The 24,680-nt window shown below is 48.2% G+C and overlaps 1 protein-coding gene across 10 annotated transcripts in view; it reads left to right on the forward strand.

Annotated features, from left to right (window-relative positions):
• The window catches only part of GGT1 (gamma-glutamyltransferase 1), a 44,524-nt gene that overhangs the window by 3,770 nt on the left and 16,074 nt on the right, over nt 1-24,680 (forward strand). Inside the window, exon 1 of one of the 10 annotated variants that reach the window (XM_005023545.6) lies at nt 7,226-7,377. The exons of 2 other annotated variants lie outside the window; for them this stretch is intronic. In XM_005023545.6, the coding sequence (XP_005023602.1) occupies nt 7,337-7,377 (41 nt within the window). In that variant the 5' untranslated portion in view covers nt 7,226-7,336. 7 more of the 10 variants (XM_005023546.6, XM_072024334.1, XM_013103416.5 and 4 more) reach the window with 7 other exon arrangements.

Raw genomic sequence — 24,680 nt, forward strand, 5'->3', positions numbered from 1 at the left:
TTAACGGAGGGATGTGCAGTGGCCTCTTCCCACTGCCCAGCAGCTGGACGAGCTGCCTCAGCCCCTGCTTCTGCCTGCTCCGGTCTGGGAGCGCTGCCGAAAGGAGAGCAGCACCAGTAGGGTTTGTAGCCCAGGGATCAGTTAATAGCAGAACGGCTTTGTACGGCTGAATTGTCTCACCTTATTGTCTGCCTTATCTCAGAGAGTCAGGGGAAGGAAGCATAATCTGCAGTTTACACTTGGGCGGGGATGAGGCTGTGCGCGCTGTTCCGAGGCGGCAGGAGAACCGGCACGAGCGGGCGGCTCAGAGGATGGTATTGTTACCAGGATACCTTCTCCTCTGTGTGTGACTTGAAAATATCCTGCCACAGATCAAATCCTCTTAGCAAACAAACAACTGTGGGAGCTGTTCAGCTGTCTCCCATCTATGTGCTTTAAAACTGGAAGCACTACAATAGCAGGAATAATAGGAGCTAATGAGAAACACACCGAGGCTGGGCTTGGCTCTGCTGAGGGAGAACGGCTGCCTGGCTGCTCTTTGTAGGCTAAGAGGCCACAACATGTGAGCTTGAGGCTTGGAATTGCTCCACCTCATCCCAGTGGATATACCAGCACCTCTCACAAAGGTATTAACTTGGTTCAAACCCAAATACAGGTATACATGGTATTGGTAGGTTCAGCTAGCTGGGTGCAGCGTGGCTGGGTTAGTTTTCCCCAAAAGTCTCTCTTACACCTAGAATGGGGAAATTGAAAGCAATCACATCCTCTCTCTATTCACTCAAATTCTGTGCTGCAAGCACATCTCCTTGTCATCATCCCAGTGTCCAGCAATGGGAACATTCCCAGCTCCTGGCCTTTAGGACAAGTAAGCAGAGCTCAGGTCAGTGCCAGAAAGAGAAGAGCGACTGCCCTGGATCGGACCACAGGTCTCTGTCCCTCAGGATCCTGTATTAGCAGTGGCTAGTAGAGCATGCCTAGGGAGAAGCAGAAGAACAGGAGGGCTGCAGGCTGGTGTTCTCCTGAATATTCTTCTAACCACTAACTATATGTAGCTCAGGAATTTCCTGAGGTAGGGATCTCTCTCTTTAATCATCCTATACTTTTTTTTCTCCTAAAACTGTTTTCATCCTGAGTGAACTTTGTGCACACATAACATCTCACAGCAGTGAGTTCCACTGCTCAGCAGTGTTGTGTGAAGAAATATTTACTTTGTCCTGAATCTGTCGCTTGCTGTTTTCATTTGATGCTTTGTAGCTAAAATCATGGAAGAGACGGCAGGCAGTCACTCTCTATTCATTTCCTCAAAGCCACTCTCAAATGATAAACCTCTGTCATGTCCATGTTTCTGTTCCCCAGGCTGAAGAGTCCTGCTCTGCTCACCCATCCCCCATGCAGAAGCCATTTCAGACCTTAGATCATGCTCAATCAGCTCCCTGCCCCTCCTCTAGTCCTGCTGTGGGCTCTAGTGAGCTGGCACAAGAGCCGTGGGGATGTAAATGCACCCCAGAGCTACTGGATAGCACAGTGAGGCTTGTGGTTTTACTCTGTCTCCTTGCACTCACTTTGCTTTTTCAAATGCCTTTGAGCCTTGAGCTGATGCTATCACTGAACGCTTCTGGCTTGCTCTTGCCATTGCCCCGTGAGCTTAGTCCTCAGTGACGGTGACATCGGTAAACTGGGGAGGGGATAGTATTTGCTCACCCCTTCTGACTGCAGAAATAATTCACGCTGGCACCATGGCCCCAGTCTGCCAAGGCCTCTCGCTTTTTGTATCAGCTCGTCCCTGTAGGGCCTGTGGCATACACAGCTCTTGGCAAGGGGATTGGGCTCACGGGCTGTGTCTGGGAAGGCTGTGGCTTCCTCCCTGATCACCCAGAGGGGTGCCTTGAGTTTGCACTGTATAATGTGCCCCCTTCGGATAGTGCTTGGAGCCATGGCACCCCCAGCAGAGACTGCAGAGCTGGATTGCTGCAGCCAGAGCTCACTCCACGGCCCTTTTTCCTTGAAATCCCTTTGGCCAGCGCTGTGACTGCAATTCCAAGTGCCCCTGCCTGCAAGGACCCCGGCACGCACATGGCCGCGTGCACTGAGCACACCCGCGCGCTGAGGCTGTTCTCATTGGTATGCTGGTCAAGCTGGAGTTGAATGGCAATCCTAATTATGTTTGCCTCGTATATGATGAAGGCTACATTTTTGACTGTTGTTGCTGGGCTGGAAATGTAATTGATTAATTTAGCATTTAAGAAAGGAAAGAGGATTAAGGCGGTGGTGAAGCTGAGCTGCCAGGCACTGCATTTACTGCCTCACACTTTATGACTTCAGCTTTTGCTTGCCTGCACACCAGCTTGTCACAGCTCCCAAGTTGCTATTTCTCTTGGGGTGGCTCTGAGCTTGCTGGCAGATCCCTTAAAGCCAAGCCTGGGAGAAGAAGAACTGGGAGAAGAGGGAGCCGTAGTCCTGGGTGAATACCTGCAAAGAGCTAGTCCACGCTCCAGGGTTAATTCTGTCGTATCTGGGGACAAATGCACATGCTGCTTTGTCCCAGTCTGTCTGCAGGCAGGGGAAACATACGTGGGGAGCTTCATCACCCAGCCACTTGTGAACCCTTGACTGAACAAAGCAGCACAGACCTGGAGGTCTGCCTTCCCACAACAGCACAGCTTTAGGGAAGAAACCCCCTTAATGGCAGCACAGGGTGCGTGGAGGCAGGGAGAGGAAGGCTGAACGCAGCATCAGTTGGGCTATGGTCTTGGGCAGTCCCCACAGCATCAGTGCTGGCAGCAGTAACTGCATGGAGACAGGCGCTGCTGGGACTCTCCACTTGATGGAGAGATGGTAGCCGTATCCCATGTAATATTAATTAGGTCTTAAGCCTTTTGCTTCTTGCAGCTGGGGCTCTCTTTGTGGCCCATGAGGCCCCTTAAGTATTCTGGTGCTCCAGGTCTGAGGCATGCATCTGTGCAGTAACGGGCTTTAGAAATGACCGAGTTGTGCTAAGTAATCACAGACACCGGTCTGCTCATTATAAGCAAATTAAACAAGTTCTAACGGGGCACATGAAAGCAGATTTGTTGGCCTCAATATTGCCTGCGTAGACAACCTTAACAACCCATGATCTTGTGGTCACAGTTAAATTGGACACCATTGCTGCAAGCGCAGGGAAGGTCACCAGCCCTCTCCAGTGATGCATGGCATTAACTTGACTTCTTTGCACAGGAGAATTCCAAACTTCCACGATGAATTAATGAGATATCTGAGGTACATGGAGGATTTCTACTTATCTCCATTCTGGGAGCACACTGCACCCATTTTATCTAGATGAGTTTTACCTTGATTAAATCAAGCTGGACTGTGAAGCTGGATGCTGTGAGGACTGGACGCACGGTCTGTTGCGCTGAACTGCTGCAGTGGCTGTAGCGCCTGGCAGAAAGGCAGAGCAAGCAGCTCTGAAAGCATCACCAGAGATGCCCGTCGCAGCCCTGTTTAGCACTGGGCCAGACAGGCTCACCACAGAGGCCTTGCCCTTCCCGTCCCATCCTGTCCCACTCAGGTAGCATATCACACACCCGCAGCATGGGGAATCTCTTCCAGCCCCATGTGGGCTTTCAGAGGGAGGTGGTGGGAAGCCCCTGACTCATCCTGCTTTCTGCCCAGACACTGCAGCCACTGCAGCAGTTCAGCAGAACTTAACTCTGGCGCTGTGGGTGCTTTGCAGATGTTTTCTGTCCTTCACAGCTCTCTGCTTTCCCCTAGAGGATCTGCAAGACCCACAGGAAGCACCACAGAAAGGGAAGGGGGTGTCACTGGGATCAGCAGGAGGCTTTTGGAGGCAACAGCACAAGGCCCTTGTGCTTTTGATCAGCCTGTAAAGTGGGGCAGTGAAGTCAAAACACGCAGAGCAAATGCAGCTAACAAGGCAAATGCTGGGAGCTGGCACCTCCAGGGGTAGACAGGGGTCCCAGGGGGCTGCCTTGTTCAGCCACCTGCCTTTGGGGCACAGCGGCAGCTCCTCGTTTGCTGATGCTTTTGCAAGGCTGATGGAAGGTGTAGGGGAAAGCCCTTGGACCTCTCCAGGCATTACTATACATGAAACCATTGAAGGAGCGATGCTCTCCTGATCTAAGACAGGAGAATCAGCAGATGAGAGCCCTGCATAGGCTTAAATCGTGCCATAGCCATGGAGCTCTCACATTTCCAGCGGCAGAAACATCTGATCTTGGAACACATTCTGCTGGACCATTTTTTTTTTATGTGTCTCATGAAAATATTTCTAAAGAGGTTTTTAAAAACCTGGCTTAAAAGGGACCTCTGCAATTGCAGGCTGTGGGCTGGAGTTACAGTTCCATAACAGAGCTAAACCATCTTAAACCCCTACAGGAGAGGCTGAAGGCAGCACCTGGTGCTGTTAATCTTCTTTTGGCATTTGAAACTGCTAAGTGAGCAGATTATATTGGCTCTAAGCATCTTAGTGCAGTGCTAAACCGCTGAGAACAACCACAGGTCTCCAGGGGAGCATGTGGACCCCTGGCGCTGGAAGCCACGGTTGTGGCCAGACAGCCAGGCTATGGAGGTCTGATCCACTCTGGCACAGCATGTGAGAAGGCAGCAGCTGGCCTGAGAGGAGGCTTTGTGGGATGCTCAGAGCCCTCAACGTGTCACTTGCTCTGGCAGAGTGAAGCAAGTCCAGCCATGAGAACAGCATGTAAGATGTCCTCCTGCTCAGCAGAGCGATTCCTCTGATTCTCCTTTCAGATTCTCCAGCAACCTCTGCAATTTGGAGAAAGATCTGATCCACAGAGTCCCTGTTAGAGCAACAGGGTTGGAAATTCAAGCTTGCCTGTGAGTGTTGTGTGTGTGAAACAATCCCCAGGCTTTGGCTGAGCTCAGTGCCTTGGATTAGAGGGTGAAAATCAGAGACTCGGTGGGAGCAAGCACCGAATGGGCTGAGAGAGCATGAGAGAGCAGACACCTCGCTTTTGTGTTTGCTTCTATTGGGGCAAAACACCCTCTGCCCTCAGTGGGAGCAGAGGAAGGCCCTGAGGAGGAAATTCCTCTCTGTGGGGTCTCTGGTACAAACCCACAATATCTCCAAGCCCACCCAAGGGCAGGGCTGGGGACCACAGTCCTGTGGGACAGGAGCAGGGTGCGCGGCCGTTGGGTGCGTATGATGAGAGGCAGTGTGTAACAGTGCCAGCAGCCACGTGTCCTCACAGCACAGAGCTGGATCTCAGCTGCTGCCACACGGGAACCACCTGTGGGAAGGAACAGGAGGCTGAGCAGCACTTGGCACCAAGGCAAGCACCTGTGAGCTTTCTCTCCTGTGTAAGGTTGTCTTTAAAAACTTGTTTGCAGATCGTGGCATGCCTGGAAAAGTGACCGGCTGTTCCTATTTCTTCCCAGATTAACTAGTTTTGCCTCCATCTATATCCTGATGCAAAAAGACATCTCAGGTTAAAAAAAAATAATAATAACCTCTGTACTTAAAGAGTAGTAGGGGAGTACAAGAAGCAGGACTCAGAGCGGCAAACACAGCATAAATGCCTTCTCTTGAAGCATTTCTTCCTCTGCCCAGGAAGCTTTCAGAGCCAGGTTGTTACGTGCTGCTGCCCCAGTGTTCAGGCTTAGGTGGGTGATCAGAAGCAGGTCCCCAAGGCTGCTGGTGGAGGTGTGGTGTTGAAGGGGCTGCTCTGTACCTCTCAGCCAGCCTCTCTGGTGCTGGTCTGGAGCTGCCTGGAGCTAGCTTGGGTCTCCCTCCAGCTTGTGAGGAGCCACTGAGCCGAACTGATCTCTTGCCCTGTTTGTACCACCAGTGAATTTGAATCTGCTGCTGCTGGCATCTGAGTCGTGTTTTGTTTCCCACCTAAGACGCTCTGAGGGGTTCACCCTGTGGGGTCTGAAATGCAGTGATCCCTAGATGTGCTTCAATCTGCAGGGCAGTGCCATGAGCACACCGAGAGGAAGGGCTCATGCTGCTCACCTCGACCTTCGCCAGGAGGCTGCTGCACTGCCTGTCCAGCACTGCTCCCTGCAGCAAACAGGCTTTTCCCAGGAATCTAATCTGTGTCAGTAATACCTGGCACCAGCAGGCTGCTTAGCACAGGGGCTCTCTCAGGCTTTGCCAGCTTCAGGTTTGGTTCAGATAACGCCCGCCTGTGCCACTTCTGCCTCGTGCACGAAGCTTGCTGCTCCCTCAGTGCCATCCTTGCAGAGGCTTTCCCTACAGATGGAGCCTCTCCAGACAGGCTGTCAGAGCCCATGATCTTCACCAGATGCACTAACTGTGTTAACCTTTGAAGTGAAGTGAATTTCTGTTGTCAGAACAGCAGAGGCCAGCACACAACCTTCCACCTTCCCCTCCTTGTTTTCTCACCGTAAAAAATGCTTTGACCTTTCCTGTGCTTATCGCAGCACTTTGGTGTGGCTTAGCCCACGTTTGCCTCAGCGCGTCAGGCCACACAGTTCACTTGTAAGGAATTTCATCCACGCCTTAAAGGAACTGAGGTAGGTACGGTTGGGAAGGCTCCTGGACAAAGGTCCTGCCTCGGTGATCACAGGCAGCAGCGCCAAAAGGGATGGGTACCAGAGGGAAAAGAGTGAGCTGCTTTGGAGGAGCTACCCTGTGAAACACGCATGTGAGAGGGGTGACCGAGTGCCTCCCTCCTTTGCAGAGGGTGAAGGAGGGCACTGGGGTGCCAGCCTTGTGCCCAGAGGGACTGCTGATGGGGCTCCCGGCCCCTGACATCCCTCCCTGTGCTTCCTGGTGCCGTGTCGTGGTTGTCATCCCGCAGGCTGGTGCCCAGGGAGCAGTCTGACAGTGAGAGAGGTCAGCCGATCCCCAGGGACAGTTTCCCCCCTCTTTTTCATGCAGTTCCAGCCAAATACAGGGCTGCTCCACCAACGAGACATTTGTGTGCCCAAGGCAGGGAGCCTGTAATCATGTGCGGGAGCACAGCCGCAGGTCCCGGCCCTTGCAGGACCCTCCAGTTTGGGCACAGCACGGCCGCCCCTTTGGCTGGACGTGATGGGATGCTGAGGGGATGCAGCAGGGCAGTGCCCGCAGAGGGGATGCCCTGGGGGGTGCCACTGCCCCCAGTCCCCGTGGCAGCCACCTCCTCTGGACAACCAGAAGGCCATCGTGTGTGGAAAGCCACGGATCTGGCCGCAGGCTGGCTACCTTGAAATTCCCTCCCATCTGTGCCATCTAGTGCCCGGCACAAGAACTGGGACTGCCCCAGCCTCTCCCCCGCAGGGGGACAGCCCGGCTCCCTGCAGGAGAGGCTCTCCTCTCCCCTGGGCCAGGCTCCAAGCCCTGGGGGGGCGCTGGGAGGCCCCCGAGATGCCGGCACCGCCTGCTTGGAAAATCCCACTTGGCTCCAGGTAGGATCGCAGCACGCAGGTGTCTGTAGGGTGGATGGAGCGGGGAGCAGTGACTCTCTTTGGAGGCTGGAGGTGAGACGAGGCTGGGCGATAGGGGCTCCAGGTAGGGCGAGGAAAGCTTGAAGCTTTCGGGGATCCTCCCTTTGCTTTCCAGGCGCTGCATTCCCGTGCTCTGACGTGGCACATGTGTTTTAATGGACGAAAATACAGACCTCTGTCAGAATTGGAATTCTCCTATTTGGATAGATTTCAATGCTGTTCTAAGGGGAGCTACAGTTAGCTTTACTTAAGCGAATGCCCTAGATCACAGAGCACTTGTTTTTACATCTAAGTATAGGTTGTCGGGCATAATCTTTTTGTTATGCAGTTTCTTAGGTGAGTTATTTTCCAAACAGCTTCTACAGCTGTTGCTTGGCTTGCCAGCTTTGATTCTTAACTCCGACTCTGTCCTCTTTATTCTTTTTAAAGAAATACTATTCCTTCTTACAGACCCACTTTCATTTATAAGCTCTAAATGAGAGGGGGTGAATAAGGAGCTAACAAAATCTTGCTTTCTTCTTGCTGCATTTTTTCCACAAATCTGTATTAGGGATTTAGTGGTGGTGAAAAGAGCTGTTAGCTCAAATCCATCAATACACACCTATCCTTCATATTGGTTTATCACAGCCAGGCATTATTACACATTTCTCTGCTGAATGTTTTCTGCCCTTATTTACACCGTTTTGCAGACATTTTCAAGTTTTCCACAAGCTCCTCAAAAATTTCCTGGTGTCCTTTGCTAGCTCTGTACATTATCCTGTGCCATTTCAGTACTGGGCCACAATTAAATACATTTGGATACCTCTAGCATCCATAGGGCACCACACTCTAAGCTTTTTCCACGTGAAGATTTGATTATTCATTCTTCATGTGTAATTTGTGTTGGATGAAAAAAAGATTATTTGATCTCTGCTTCCCTGCACCTCTTACTAGCAACTTCAGGGAGTCAGGAATAAAACTGTTCAAGGAACAGACGAATGTTTCCTTGCTCTCTGGATCACATCCAGGGGTCCATGAGCCCTGCTCCTCTTTGCTTATGAACTGCATCTGCTGCTTTGCTCCCTGTGAAGCACTGCAAGTTTGCAGGAAATGTAAATTTTCCTTTTTTTTTTTTTTTTTTTTTTTTTTTTTTCTTGCTGCTTAAGCTCGATTGCTTCGGAAGTCTCAGTAGCCTTTTTAAATATGAAAAGGTAGACTTGTGCCATAGCATCTGATAGCATAACTGGCTGTAGTGATAGCTCAGTGGTTTTGGAGCCGGCGTGCTCGTGCTCGGAGCTCTCCTGGGGCTGCTATTGATCTTGGAATGTTATTGCTTTTGAAGGGGCTGGTCTTTGAAACCAGAGCTCCAGGAAGTCATTTAAGAATGTGCTTGCATCCTGCTGAGCACTGCAACTCTGGGGATTTCAGTGGGAAGGAAACCCATCCTGCAACAGATACAGTGTTTATCTGCTTTCTCTAATCAGTGCTCCATCTTCCCGGAGGTGGGATTTCTCCTCCAAAGCATCTTCTCCAAAGCAAGGTAGAGGGAGGCCAGTGCTGCTGTCAAGCCCCCAGTTGCCTGAAGCTTAATTGGTCCCAGCTGTGCTCTGGAGCACTCTATTTCTGAGATGTCTGAGCTCAGGGCAGGTGTTTTGCTGTGGGTGATGCTGGCCGGGCTGCTCTCACACCTGCAGTCACTCTTCTCCCAGGATCAAGCAGTACAGAGGCAGGGTTGGTTCTCCAGCGAGCTCCTGACTTCACAGGTTTGTAGGCTGCTGAGCTGCTGTCTCAGCTCTTCAGGCCTCATGGTCTCTCTCTAGGGATTCCCATCTTCCCCTGTGCACCTCACCCCCAGTCTGTCAGTGCACTACAGGCTTTAAAGCACGTGCTTGTGTGAGGGGGGAGCCAGCAGGAGCACATCCCTGCAGTTTGCCCCCAGAGCCCCTTGACTAACAGGGAAACCTCCAGTCCCTGTTTTACACGCAAGGGAAGGGAGGCTCAGATGGGCGATGTGATTTATTGCAAACATTCAGCAGTAGAAACAAGACTAAGCCCTCTTTTCTTCCCCCAAACACTGTAATCCTGTGATTTGGCCTTTCCCTTCACCCTCCCAGCCCATGCAGCAGGCTCAGTGCGGGTGCTGGGCTGTAACCTGGGCAGACTTGGTGTGGGGGCACCCGCAGCCTGCTGCTGAGGAGGTGCCCGGCCTTGTGTGTGTGCATCCTCTCCCTTTGGGGTGCAGCAATGGCAGTGCCTGTGTGTCACGGGAGGGGTCGTAGCCTGGGCAGGCTGAGCCCGTGGCGTGGCTGAGCCTGGCTGTGGCCAGCCCAGTCTGGTTGGAGTGGTGCGGGGAAGGGGACAGCCGAGCTCTCGGCTCCCCGAACGTGCTGTCCCAGCTTTAATTACAGCGATGCTGCTGCCCGGGTGTAATTAGCAGTTGGGAAACTCTGAGTGTGATTTTAATAATCTGAGAGTAATGCGTTTTGTCCTTTCTATAAGAGACGCTCTGCAAACAAAAACTGTAATTAAGAAGCACGCACACAGGGGAAACGATGACTGTGCAGAGGGTGCGTTACTGATGCACAGGCAGCGCATCCAGCAAGTGGCCTGCCCTGGCACAGGAGCTTCTTTTGGGGCACTCTTCGTGATAGGGCTCCCAGGGGATCAATGTGTAAGCAGGATTTGACTCATTTGAGGGTTTTACAAAAGGCTCTTCCCTGTCTCTGCGGCTCCCTTTGATATAATTTTGTTCCTTGATAAGGATGAGTCTCCTGAGTGTCATCCTCCCCGTTGCTTTTCGCTCCTCTCCCCATTGTGTTTCCGTGCTCTCCCCAGCAAGCCCAAATTAGCTCGAGGCTGGTGGGATCTGTGTGCTGCAGGCCTGCAAGGCAAGGGGGAGGCAGGAAGCCCTTTCAAGAGCAGTCAGCATTTCTGGGAGCCTCAGATCTGAACAGCAGGGCCAAGTCCTGAACCCTTGGACTCTGCCTCTCTTCCTTGCTCCTTCCTGCTCCCCTCCCAAAAAAAAAAAAATAATCTTTCATCCAGTCTCTTGTCTCTGCACAGGGCTGCCCTGCAAGAGGTCAAAGTTTATTTCTGGCCATGGGAGCTCTCAAAAGGGAGCAGCCCTGGGGGACTTTTCCCCCAAGCTCCCCGTTACGCAGCGGGGCTGACCTCCCTGCAGGTCGTCCCTCTGCTCCGGCACTGTGAGGCCACCGTGCGGGTGAGGAGGGGGAAACTGAGGCACAACAGCATTCAGGAAATGTTTATGCCATCTTCCTAGGATTAAGAGGGTCAGAGCTGGGGATTTGCTCCCAGCATCTGCGGGATGGAGGAGAGTGGGGATATTGCTGCAGCCTGAGGGAAGCCTCAGGCTGTGCCTGTGCCACGGGGGGTGGTGATGGACTCTTCTAGGGAGGCCACTCACTCCCCTGGGAGTCTTCATTTGTGCCAAATGTCACTGGCTGCTGGGGTTCTCAGAGTTCAGGGTGTGTCTGCTCATGCTACCCTTTGTCCTGACCTGTGGAGACACCTTCATCTTCAGGAATGCAAAGCTATGTGTGTTTTCCGACCCATTGCAATTTCTCCTTGCCTTGGAGCAGAGGTCAGGGCCCCCAGGTTGATAAGGAGCAGCTTGCTCCCTCGTATCGCTTGGTTCTCTGCCATGTAGGTGCCACTGGCGTACTCTGCAGGCTAATTGCAGCCCTGGCACACCGGGAAAACAAACAAGGCCTTCCGCAGATATCAGGTTGTGATGTGATGAAGGGATCTGCGATTTCTCCTGGCAATGGAAATGGCAGCAGGTGTGGGCTCAGCAGATGGGAAAACATCCAGCACCTGCCTCCGACACATAGAGGCTGTGGGGTGAACCCAAACCAACCCAGCCACGTGGGATGGAGCTGGAGAGCCGATGGGGCCGAGCTCACCTGCAGGCTCAGTGGCAACCCAGGACACGAGGAACAGCCCCAGAGCTGTGCTGGGACAGCCTCTGCCTGCAGCCAGCCTGGCTGCTACCACATGTCTAAGGCAGATTGAGGCAGAAGATTGTGATTTTGGTAGTTCAAAAGCAGTGGCCAACTCTGGTGCCCTTTGCCGTGCTAAAATAAACAAGCCTAAAGAAAACGGGGGGTACAGATTAACCAGACTCTTTTCTCCCATGCAGGCTTTGAGAATTGTATTTGAGATGTAAGCCTGGTTCTCCCGAAGCAAGTTGCCTCTCTCAGGACAGGAGATGTATCGGTGTTTGAGCAGTTATCCATTCCACAGAGGAGGGGATGCTGTGAGCATCCCACCTGCCAGGTTTCTGCACTCAGATACAGAAGCCCTTCAAGGCAGGCTCCAATCTCTGTGTATTCCTGATGTGATTTCAGGTTCCTGCTTCTCCTTCAAGAGGAGATTCTTTGCCTCTGCCTTGTAATTGCAAGAAAGTAATGCGGAAAGGAGCTTCTCATACTTTCTCCTCCTTTTCTACATGAACCTTGTGACCACCATCCCGGGCAAGCAGGGAATCAGCCAGTGATGTCCCTTGGGCTGGTGGAAGCTGAACATAACCAAGTGCTTTGCTGAAGCACAGGCTGGGACAGGAGCCTGCACATTATATGGCAGTGTTCTTCCTATGTATGGGCTATGGCTCAGGGATGTTTTTTCCAAGACTACATCTGCCCTGTGTCCCTCTCAAGGTCAAAGCAGTTGGGTTGCAAATGGCCACACAAGTGAACTGTATTGCCTAGGCCTTAACTGGACCAACTGTGAGCCTCAAGGTATGCCGAGAGGGGTGCTCGGAGCTTTCCTTTACAAGGGAAAATCCATTTGTTTCCCAGAGACTGTCATTCTCAGAAGCAAATAGAGAGTGGGAGGTGCTGAGTTGTCAGAGTAAAACAGATGTAAGTCAGCATGGGCTGTCTGGCATGATGTGTGTCCTTCCCGTGCAGTGCTGTATGCATCGCCTCTACTGCTGCCGGGCAGCCTCCTTGCCTGTCTGGAGCAGGGAAAAGGGTCCTGGTGTGAACCTGAGCTCCCAGCCCTACCTAACTCATTTCTGGGCGCTCAGCCCACAGATGGGCTGCACCTCTGGGGACCAGAAAGTTGTCCCTACACATTCAGTGCAACTTTGCACTGTATCTGAAGCCTTCTCAGGGACTCAGCGAAAACTCTTCCAATGTAACACCTGAGGAGCCGTTAGCGGCTCTTGGCTCCTGCAACACCCTCAGAAAAGGGCCAGGTCCCAGCGCCGTGTCAGCTGAGCAGCCCCACAGCAGGGCTGGAGGCAGATGAGTGGGGATAGCAGACCTGGGGCTGGTTGTACCTCTTCTGGCTTCTGCTGCTTTGCCCCATCCCGCTGTGAGATGTTTCAACCCCACCCCAGCTATGGGGCAGGAGCTACTGAGTAGTTGGGTTGCAGGCGTGCCATACAAAGGTAACCCAAGCTTGATTCTGGCATACCAGGATGTGCTGAGTTTTATGCTGAGGGGTTCCAGCTGTTGCTCTGAGAGCAGCAGGGCTGATCCTGCAGCAGAAGCTGCTGAGAAAAGGACGGGAAGTTGTGAGGCTTCCTGGGATACACGGCTGGGCACCAAGCTTGGGCAGGCTGCACACACGTCACGGGGCTGAGCCTCAGGGCAGCATACTTTCACGTCCAAGAATAACATGTGAGCCTCACAGCTGAGTCCCCCTGGTTCTTAGGCAGAATGGAAAAGGGATTTGTGTGGTAGACCTTGGCTGTTTCTGGGAAAAGTCCTCATTCCTCTGGTTTTAGGGCCCTCTTGCTTTGGTTAGACTTTAACAGCAATTAATCACCCAACAACTTTCTATAGTAGTCTGCAAGTTTTCCATTAAGTAGCAAACACCTTGAACTTCTCCCCAGCTCCTGCACTGCAATCTAATCTGCCTTCATTTTCTGCAAGGAGAAGGAGCTACCTGCACGCTTTATTCGTTTCCTGTTTACAGTACGGGCAGAAACCAAAACCATGAGAAACAGCGAAAACAACAACCCACGTAGCTGCAGGCACTGCGCTGTTAGATCGCTGTCAGCCTCTGCACTTGTCACTTCCAACTGCGTCTGGATTTAATATCTATATTGGATGCCTGGCAGAGAAAAGAAGTGATGTCTAGCAGCATGCTTAAGGGAATCTGGGGGGAAGATTCCTAGTTTCAGCCCAGACCGATCTGCTCTGAAGCCTGGGCAAGCTGTCTCTGATCCTGTCTCTAAAGTGGGGGTCTGAATGCTTTTCTCATGTTAGCATGTAACGTGCCCTGGCAGTAGCTTAAAAATGCTGTTAAGCGGTACAAATTTTTGTAATGACGATGATAAGAATCTGGCAGTCTGGACAGGTTGTGGAGTCTGGGAATCATCCTGTAGGGGTGACAAGAACCAGAGGGTGTTCTTTGGTAAGCAGCTTTACAGGGACTCCCCTGGCTCCCGTTCCTCTGCCCACTCACTGCCCAGGACTGTTTGTCTCCTCTGGCCCCTTTTCCTTTCCCATCTAGGATGACAGTCAGGGATCTGGGGAAGCACTGAGCCGTGGAAGGCAGGACTGCGCACCGTGGCTGTCCTCATCTCTGCCTAGGTGTGGGGCTTGCTCACTTCAAGCTGAGGGAGCCCAAATGAGGTTGTAATGAATTCACCAAAAATCAGGGACCTTGCAGCTTCTTTCTCTCAGGGGTTTAGCTGCCCAGCACAGTAAAACCACCACAGAGTATCAGTTGAGAAACAGGGGAAGAGGCCAATATGTCTCCGTTCTTCTTCTTTGTGCTTAAAATTTCTTTAGAGCTTGCTTTGCCATCCACCTAGTGTGTTTAACCTGCCTCCAAGCTGTCCCGTGGCAGACATGCACCTTGAGCAAGTGAAGAGTTTTCACTGGAATAAATGGGGTCTGTTGCACTTGTGGTTGTGCTGAAGCATGCCTGCAAGGGGTGCAACTTTCTTCTTTGGACAAGGCTATCTGAATAATTCAGTGTTTGTTGTTTCTGGTTTGATCCCAGCAGCTCCAAAGCCAGGGGCCCTCCAAAGCAACAGGACAAGAGGGAGTGGTTAATTGAGAATCATGTTTCTGTAATTCACGGTCTTACGTATGTAAGAGAAAGTCTGTCCTAGATCTGCAAAAAATACATTATGCAGCCTTCCTAGCAGTTAGAAGAGGATCTAACTCAGATATGTACCTGTTTTGGTTCCCACGGCACTAACAAGTCACAAATCTGTAAGGTCAATGAGATTTGGACCATGATTTGGCATGTGGAAACACTCCTTAAAGTGTTTTAAATAGTTCCCTTCCTTATGCTGGCACAGTGTTACACGAACAGGTCAGAGAAGATCTCTGACTGAAAAATAACCTGGGAAGGGGAAAAAGTAAGGTCATTCTCCAGTCCAGTTCCCCGTGCATTGCACAAGCGGCTCTGCTTGCAAGAGTCATTCCTGCATCTTCCTTCCCCACCCAAACCTGAGGACTCGCCATGGAGGTTCCTGTTGGTGCGGGATTTCAATGGCATGAGCTGGGCATTTCTTGGCTGCTGTTGCATGAACCTGCAGATCCTGGTGTTGTTGCTGGCAGGAGACAGTAACTCTGGCTTTCCCTCTGACAGCCTGGAGAGGCTCCTGCATTTTCCAGTTGTTTCAGCCAAGAAGACACTCACATCATCTGTTAGATGTGGCGTCCTGTTATACAGCTACACCAGAAATACTCAACTAATCATTTATAAACTCGCAGCTGGTCAAACCCTGTCCTTGTGCATGACATGGCCTCTCATAGTCAAACAAGCCCTTCAGTGAAAGAGCAACAAGACTAATGAAGGAAGTTGAATATGAATGATTTTCCCTTTGGAGAGCAATGGTACGTCCTTGAGAGATTTCCTCTCCATTCACAGGCTACAAGACTTCCTCTGATGGAGAAGGGCAGGATGTACCTCTCAAGAGCTTCCCAGGTTGGTGGCCAGGACAGTGCTGTTTATGGGATGCATGTGCCTTCGTCCCCACATGGCTCCCTGCCTCTCTGTCCATGTGGTGGGACAGTGCTCCAGCATCAGTTCGTGGTGGAGAGTGCAGGAGTGGGGCTTTCCCCAACGAGGTGGCTGTGGTGGCAATGGTGCTCTAACACAACACAAACAATTTGCTGCCATTTGCTGCCCTTGCTACCGGGTATTGTGCCATGGGAAAGGCCAGCAACGGGCAGCGAATTGTTTGATGTATGAAGAAAAGGAATGACGCTGCCAGTACAGATTCACTCCTGGGACTACCCAACATCAAACTATTGTCCTCGTTCAAGTCTGATCCTTCCTTGCTCCCCACCCTGTATGCTGTTCCCTGTACCGTGAGAAAGCATGGCACGGAAAGTGGCTGACCACTGTCCTCAGCTTGCCGTGTGAGCCAGCAATTCTTCAGGGACGGGGAGGGGGAAGGGTGGCAATGACTTTACTGCTCAAAGATACAACTTCATTACATCACCCTCCCTTTCTGACCACTCCCATATATAAAGTCTTGCTGCCACTCTGTTGTGTGACCGACGCTGCTTTTGAAATCCTTGTTTCTGGGAATCCTTGAGGAATAAGGGGCAAGAAACATCTTTTGGTGCTGCTATCAGAAGGCGAACCGCCCCCAGGGAGAAGAGAGCCTTCAAAGTAGTGAGTAAATAGCATAATTTTATTGTATCATCTCCATATTTTGGTTGGATTGGTGCATGAAATAGAGCGGTCATTTCTTTCCCTTTATCACATGTCTTTCTGGCTCTTTAATCATTCTTTATTAACGTGTATGTGTTTTATTAGCCTTCAGGCTCACGTTTTGAGGAATTGTTTCCCTTCTCCAGGGATTGCCAGGTCTTGATCTACCACGTTGAATTTGAGCTCTCTCAACTCACCCCCATATTAATAAAGATCAGGTCATGGGCATCAAGGTGTCTGTCCAGGCAATTTGAACAGCTGCTGATAACCTGTTAGGAGAGCTGCTTAACGCAGTGGCTTGGCAGGGTCAGTGGTACCTGAACTGATGTTTTCAAAAGGAATTGTTTTTTTCTGACACAGACTGAGATCAGAGGAAGGAGCTAGAAGTCTAATGATCTAGGATCTTGATCTGTTTTGGAAATATAACCCAGTGTAAATCACTAGGCAAGCTATTTAACCACCGCATGGCCCATCCAACTCATGAAGATGCCCTGTCTATGACTCAGACTAGTATGGTCTTCACTCCTAATTGAGATGACCGGGTCCGTGAAAAAGTTGGTAATAAGGGGTATGAAACTGAGTCACAATTTTCTCGTGGTTTTATATGTAGTATTGGTCGCATGGTGTGGCATGGCATGGCGTGCTGAGAGGGGAAGTGATGCTTTGGCCGTCTGATGGAGGAAAGACTCAGAGCTACTGGAGAGAGAGATCAGAGCTGTAAAAAGGGTGGGAGGCAGATTTCCTGGGGTCCTGAAGGTGAGAAATTCTTACTTAAGTCAGTGTCTTGCTGGCGAGCAGTCTTCTTCAGAGAAAGCTGCGTCTAAGGAGCAGGCTGAAATTCGTGCCTCTTTCCACATTATTCCATGTTCCTAAGTAGTAACTTGGTCAATGCAGACCCTGTTGGGGTAGGAGTTCAAGCACTGGCAAGTGTTTTTTACCTAGTAGCAAGGATCAAGGCCAGGAGGCAGGTGCAGTGCTAGAAAAGCTGCAGGGACTGTGGAATGATACTGGGGGTGTCTTCCAGAAGCAGAATGGCAGGGCAGTGCTGTGGGAGACCTCCAGCACAGGAGCAGGGGAGAGGACAGAGCTCCTGATGTGAAGAACTATCGATGGCAATGGCGTTTGTGTGAGAAAGAACAGATTCTGCCTAGGAAAACAAATATTTAGACATGTGAAGGACCAGAACAGCGTTCAGGAGACTGTGTGCTCATTACCAGAACAAAAGAATGGCCCTGTCATGCGTGTGCTTGGAAAGCAAAGACCTGGCTCTGGTCTTGGCTCTTTGATCTGTGACCTCTGTAGTGGAAGAGGTACAAAATCCCCTGCTGAAAAGCCGCTCGGTCCCCAGATAGCTGAGATAGCTGTTCTGCCTGTGTGCTGAAGCCCTTCTAACATGCCAAAGGGGGGCTCTCCAGGAGCAAGGCTGTTCTCTCTCTTCCAGCACAAGGACCCAGTCCTGGGTTGCTACATGTCCCAGTTCAGCTGGGCACTCCGTGGGGGTGAGAAGTTGTTCAAACCAGCTCCATGACAATCTACCTCATCTATTTGTAAAGTCCTGACTTAGCATAAGCAAGTGAATTTAAGCAGGTAGTATGAGTTGTTTGTTTGTTTGTTTGTTTGTTTCAGTTGGGAATTGAGCTTTTCTCTGAGTTCTGCTGAAGTCTGTGGAAATTTCTTTGGTGAATGTAGGCCTTTGTCTGTTACTTTGGAATCTGTAATTTTTCCTGTCCAGATGCCCTACAGTCCATAAGGCAACAGCACATAAAATAAACCCTCCGCAAAGGACCAAGAAATCTGAACTTCATGTGTGATCTGAGAGCTTCACAGTGCATGCAAAGAAAAGATTGTGAGAGAGGCCTGACTGCAGCAGTCAGGCTAAAGTGGAGAAACCTCTGGCCTTGAGAATGAGCATCTTTTTGTATTTTTTGCCTATTAGTGTTTGCCTTTCCTATTATTATTTTTTCTGTCCTATCTGCCTCCTTCATTCCTTCTCCCTCCATTTTTCCCTTCCACTGGTTTAAGTTTTCTTTCTTCCATGTTATTTCATCTACTTCCTCCTCTCTTCCTTCCCTAGCCCCCTCCCCTCTTTTGTTCCAGCATGGTGGGCTTGTGGTGAAGCTGTGTGAGACTTGCTGAGCTGATTGCTGGCTGCTGCAGGAAAAAGCAGCTCTTTGCTGCAAGGACACAGTCCCTTTGGTGGTTTGACAGAAAGGCTTTGCAAAGATGAAAGGGATTCATAAAGCTAATAAATGGTGCCAGCCTTGGAAAATGCAGCTTGATGTAAAATCTGGGAGTAACAACTGAGTCTAGGTAGCAGATAATAAATATATCAGAGAGGGAAGATCGTAAAAGAAGGATTTCCTTGAAGAGATTACAGTTGCACTTTGTGGAAGAGAAGAGCTGGAAGGCTTGTATCTATTGTCAGATAAGACTTAAAATGAGATAAGGCTTAGTGAGTTGGTCCTTGTTACTGTTATTATGTTCAACTTGGTCACGGACCAACGTGACCAAACAGTAGGAAATAAGAGTTAACATTATTATCAAAATCAAGAAAACTGCTCTTGCGAAATGAAATACCACAGCAGTAAGCTGTTACTTCTTTCATGCTTACATCCTCTATATTCGGCAAAACAAGACAACACAAGATGTAGAAATATCCTTTCAAGGAAAGCTCAGGAAGTAGCTTTTTGCATCGACCCTTATAACTTAAGCCATACAATCTACACATCAATATGTCTGTCATAATCCATTTGGGTATCTTATACCATTGTCTAATTGTGTGTTCATTTAGATTTATCTCCCTTCTACATCTGGAATATCATTAGGATGATAATGACCTTTCATTATATGATCTTTAAGGTCCCTTCTAATCTAAGCCTTTTTATGATACAAAAATCAGAACCCATTGGGATCATAACTTTATTAATATGCCAGTGGTATGAGTCCTTAATGTCAGAAAAGTACAACCTCAAGAGGCTTTATCAAAACTTCCACTCTAAGCACATCCCAGTGGTTTTTGTCAAAGGCAAATCACTGCTCCTCCTGCATGGTGATCAGCAGCTCCTCCGATGACCAAGAAACCCCACCAACTGTCACACCGCAGCACGTCCCGGTAACACCGCTACAGCCACCTGTGTGGGTAGAAGAATGCAGCCAGACCTGGGGTTGTGACTGGCAAGAAGGGTTTAATAAACCTTGCCATTTAGTAATTGTTTCCTTTGGCTTGCCTTTGCCCCAGGGATGAGGGTGCATCTACGGTTGATTAAGGGAAACCAGACTTCATAAACTGAGAGCGTGTGGGTTTAGTGGGTTCCTGCGCTCTGAGCAGGTGTGTTATAGTGGATGCAACTCAGTGTAGGGAAAGGGGATGCTTTGGCTGAGGCCAAACCTCTGCTTCTTTAGCCTCAGGAAAGTGGACCTAAGCTCTGGAAGTGGACAGTTGTGTCCCTGCCTGTAGTTGACTTAACCCTTGCAGGCTGGGTAACTTTTCCAGTTCCTAAAACACCTTTTCTCTTTAGATTCTGCTCTAGGAATTTGTGTTCCAGGGCTTTTTCAGCACAGTGACCTCCCTTCTGCATTAGTGTTTCTTATACAGTACTTAGCTTTAATCTAATTCATTAAGGTTATAAATTATTTTAAAATGAAAATTAAATATATAAATTATTATGTTTATACATATTAATTAATTAGCATTAATTAGGACTACCTACCACCTGTGCACCTTGTACTTAATTTCCACTTTAAAAGGTGTACAAATATCTCTGTGTCACTGGGCACTCAAGGTACTTTCTGATGCTTACCTTTGGATAGTGCTGGATTGCAATGTTGCTGTGATAAAGGAGAAAGACTTCCTCCTGAAAAAAATAGATCACCTTCAAAATGAGGATACCTTGTAACAGCTCCTATTCCAATAACACATTAATTCAAATATCAGGAAATGGAGACCTTGAACGGTTTGTTCTGCAATAAAAAGGAGGAGTCTGAACAGGAGATGCAATTGGTTGCTTCATTTGTGTTTTCAGCTGTTGCTGGTGTCTCTTCATGACATTTCTGTGGGAAAATCAGTAAGTGGTGAGGGAAGAAGCAAGAAGAGAAACTACCCAGAAGAAGTTCACTCTGCCTGATGCTTTTTGGTATCTGCAGGTTCCGTTACAAGGGCTGTGAAGGTATTGCTTCATACACTGCCGGGTGCGCTTCTTTAGAGGAAGAGATGGGGACTTCACTCTGCTGCTTGTGTTTCGATGTAATAGTATCTGCTAATTTTTAGAGAACATAAAAGATGTCTGTGTCATGAATATCACAAGTAGGAAGAGGTGGCAAGCCCTATAGAAGGTACTTTGGTCTTTTTTTTTTTTTTTTTTTTTTTTTATAGTGGGTTGAGATTAACAGGGCAGCAATGCGCCTATATTAACCATGCTATTTCTGCTTGAGATGTGTTTTTGCTGCTTGAAACCTGCAAGACTGAGTTATAACAGGACAATCTATTCAGTTAATGCCTAGACAGGGATACGCGGCTGTTCCCAAACCCTACATTCAGTTGAAATTCTGCAGTTGTACATAGCAAGCTATTCACCTATCAGAACCAAAAGCACTAACTTCTTAACTTTCTGTGACCCCATCCTCAACTCCACTTGTCTGTAAGTGAAAGAGTAACTTGCTGAGGAGCATCCAACTTGTTCCTGTTCTGAACTGGCAAGAACATGCCACAGATGAGACTGGATTGCCCTTGAAGAGAACGACATAGGAATTTGGTTAATTTTGGTGGCTCATTGTTATAAAACTTGCCTTCCAGCAATGGGGGCAAAGAATACAAGCTGTAGACAAATGCAGTGACAGGGAGACACTTGTCTGACCTAGGCCTAGTTTAATTATTCCAAAGCTGCTATGCTGTTAAGAATAAAACCTCATACCATCAGACCTGTGGAGTTAGTAGATTAGGAAAAGGGTTCAGTCCAGCAGATTGCATCTTAAATCCCCCTATAAAATACACCTAACTTAATATTAAGGTGTGAAAGACTAAAAGTACAATTCAGTTTGTTTGTGGTAGATAATTTTCTACACTTTGTATTTTTTGTATTGTTGGTGTTTTTTTTTTTTTGTTTTTTTTTTTTTTTTTTTTTTTTTTTTTGAGGATAATTGTTTTGGAATAGCTCCTGTCACAGTCTTTCCTGTAACGCATCGTGAGCCTCATCAATACATTAGATACAGTGAGGGCAATATGTGTTACAAGCTGAATATGGCCTAGACTCTGAAAGTGTACTTTAGGCTGGCCAATAGAAACAGTAGATGCATCAAATCCTGAGCCTTCAGAATATTGCCTGTGTCAGAAGCTGTTTTCCAGAAAGCTTCCATTTTTGTTTAAGATCTCTTGGACAATAATTGAAGAGATCTGTCCTCTGGACACAATGTCTTGAAAGGGGTATTTGAAAGTTCCCTTTGAAAGACGAGCACAGACTAACTCCTTTCCAAACATCTCAGGGCTGGAATGATCATGTTTTGTAACTATAATTTTACCAAATGTAAATGCTAAACAGAACTCCATTTTGTTGCTATTACAGGAAAGGAGATGTAGTTTTATGCAGAGGAAGTATGGCTTATGTTCCCAAAACTTTTACTCTTGGAGCTAGAACAAACTTTGTTAATGATTCATTGTTGTAGAGACACCATTGTTATGACATTAGTGAAGATCCATTATATCAAAGGTTGGAGTGGGGCAAAGGGAACAATCAGGTTTGGAACTGAGATATTAACCATTTGATTGATCATAGTAGGTCAAAAGATAGCATCTAGCAGTGCTGACTGGCATCCAGGCAGATTTTGCTTGATCCAGTGTTTGCAGGACAGCCTGCTGGCTTAAAGTCAGGCTTAGGACATGGCTTGGATCCTTGCTGCGCCCAAGTTTCAGCCAAGCTGTGATTAACTGGTGCTGCGTTCTGGATGGGCATTCAACTCCTGTGTTCAAAGCCGGCTCAGAAGTTTCTAGCAAGCCATGCACAGCAGCAGGGAGATAAGCTTTAGTAGTTGACTTGTTAGAATCCAAAGGTAAATTTTGCAGCTTGTCACCTTGAATCTGGGTTACTGTTGGGATTTACGCTACACTGCTCAATGGCAGGTGAGCTGCAACCTTTGAGCTGCAACTAGAAGCTCTACAGGGCAAACAAGCATGTAGGATTATTGCTTAAAAGCTTCAGTGAGGTCTAGTGGTGGAGGGCAGGTTTCTTCATCCCTAGATACCTGCTCTGCCATCACACTGCTGGAGGGTGCTGCTATGGGAACAGGGGCGGTAGAACAGGCATTGCATCTTCTCTTTGCAGTCAGAACACTAATCTGAACTGAAGCTGATGACAGGTTAAGGTAGTGCGTAGCCCTGATTGCTGAAGAAGAGATACACGAGCTGATCAGGTGCCCCTACATTGCAGCGGGTCAATCCCACTTGACAAAGGACAGTCCCACCAAATATAATCACAACCAAATCTGTCTGGGTTTAAGCTGCAAGCTACAGGTGCACTTGAATTTGTGACTCTTAACCACAAGGATGCCATTTGGTTGGGCAAGAGGGGTGTGAGGGTACATGACCACATAGAGATGGGAGCGCTTTTGTACTTAAGGTGACCGCATGCTTGTTCGGTTTCTTTAATCAGAATTTAAGAGCTAGCAATGAGGTGAGGGAACACTCACATTTGCACCTTGTGGTAACTGAATCCAAGAATGAAGAATGATTCTGCTGGTGATACACAACATCTGTGAGTGTTAAAATATGCATGTTCAATGGTATGGTTTCTTGACTCTTCACCTAGTCAATGATTACTTAAGCATTCCTCTTGTACTGTGAATTCAATAGTAATGAGTTTCAATGAGTTAATCTCCATGAGCAGACCTGTACAAATATCAAGTAGTGTGATAAGCATTGGAGAGCTTTTAAGAAAATATAAGTGCTAGCTAGCGCTGCAAGAACATATTGACCCTAGAAAGGGGTTCACTGCTAGAGACAAGATATTCAAAGGATATCAGCAAATAAAGATCTGTGCGAAAGGACAAGACGGACTTGCAAATACTCTCAAGAGGTAAGAGGGAATTAGAAATGACATGCCATTAAGCCATTACCCTTGGCCATGAAGTGCTGTGTGGGATTTCTTAGGGAACAGAACATGAAACAGTGTGGTGTTTTTTTTTTTTTGTTTTTTTTTTTAAATATATCAGATGAAAATTTGTGAAAAGAGAACGGGACCTGACTACTAAGCCTGAATCAGTCCAGGTCTAATATTTTAAGTCTTCTAGTTTAGGTCTTTTTTTTAGGTCTTCTAGTTTAATGGGAAGAAGAGCATCTGAAAAGATCTTTTGCAACCAATGTGAGAATAAAACTTTTAATAAAACATTTTAATTTTAAATTGGGACTGAGTTTAACAGTGATGTTCTGAATGAGTTTATGAAACTTTATTTTAATAACATGCATTTCTGAGATTGAACTTCCCAGTTCTGGATTTCTGGGAGCTCTCCAATTAGAAAACACTGTGAAAACCATGTGAAATGAGTTATTTTGCATTTATTCCACCTTTCTGACTTTTTCACTTCATAGTTCATGCTGAAGTGTTTTAAAATTTAAAAAAAAAAAAAAAAAGTACTCTAATTTTTTTAATTTAAGTCCATTAAAAAATGGAGTTAAAGCTAAAATTTCCACAGGAAAACATTTTTTTTATTTTTTTATTTTTTAAAGTTGCTTCAGGAGGAAATTATTTTCTCCTTCTCATTGACTTCTGAGTTTAGATTGGATAGAATATTACATATCACTGGGCTTCAGAAAACCTGATTTCTGTGGAGGAGTTGCAAGTCTTGATTACAATGGCTCTCTGTGAACTGCATACCTGAAAACTAGCTGGAACAGTCTGCTTTTTTAGGGAGCTTTTCACTCAGCTCTGTTCCAGGTGAATTGTCTCTGGCTTGACATCATACCCTTACATAGGGACTGTCAGCCTGATGCCTTTCTCCCTAAAAATGTATCCACATGCATATGAGCCCTCAGTGCCATGCTGCCTGAAGAGAACCCTAAGGATGTGCCCTGTTTCAGAGAGGAGGGAGTCAGCGAGCCCTACAGGACACAGGCAGCGGGCTGGGGAGTGACACAGAGCTGTTAGCTCTGCAGAAGGCTGCACTGAGTGGGGCTGTTGTGTTTCTCCAGTGGGGAAGGAGCAGAGGCTCAGCACTCGGGGACTGCTCTGTCCCCTTGCTCCAGGAAGGACCAGTGCCTAGGTCTGAATTTGGAAGTCTTTTTGAGCTTCTTCATGGCTTGGCTGAGCTTTGCTTTAGTTCCCATATTGCTTGTGGAGATGAAGACTGTGTAAGACTTCAGCTTAAATATCTCATGATGGGTAAGTGCAAAAACTTAATACTTTAAGTTCCAGCCTAATGCCAAAGGAAAAATTCCTATCTCATTCTGCGGCCAAAAATGGACTGATTTAAAAATACGTTTGTTTGTTTTGAATTCCAGCTACGTCAATATTTGAGTCACAGTTCTCTGCAGAAATCTGTGTAAGACTTGGATCAGGAATGATTTCCTTAGGAAGAAGAGTGGTTGTTGATGACTTGTTTGAAGTCTCTAGATGGCGTTGTGTGGACAAAGTAGAAACAGTTATGGAAAA

Source organism: Anas platyrhynchos, chromosome 16 (genome assembly GCF_047663525.1).
Source record: "Anas platyrhynchos isolate ZD024472 breed Pekin duck chromosome 16, IASCAAS_PekinDuck_T2T, whole genome shotgun sequence".
NCBI lineage: Eukaryota > Metazoa > Chordata > Aves > Anseriformes > Anatidae > Anas > Anas platyrhynchos.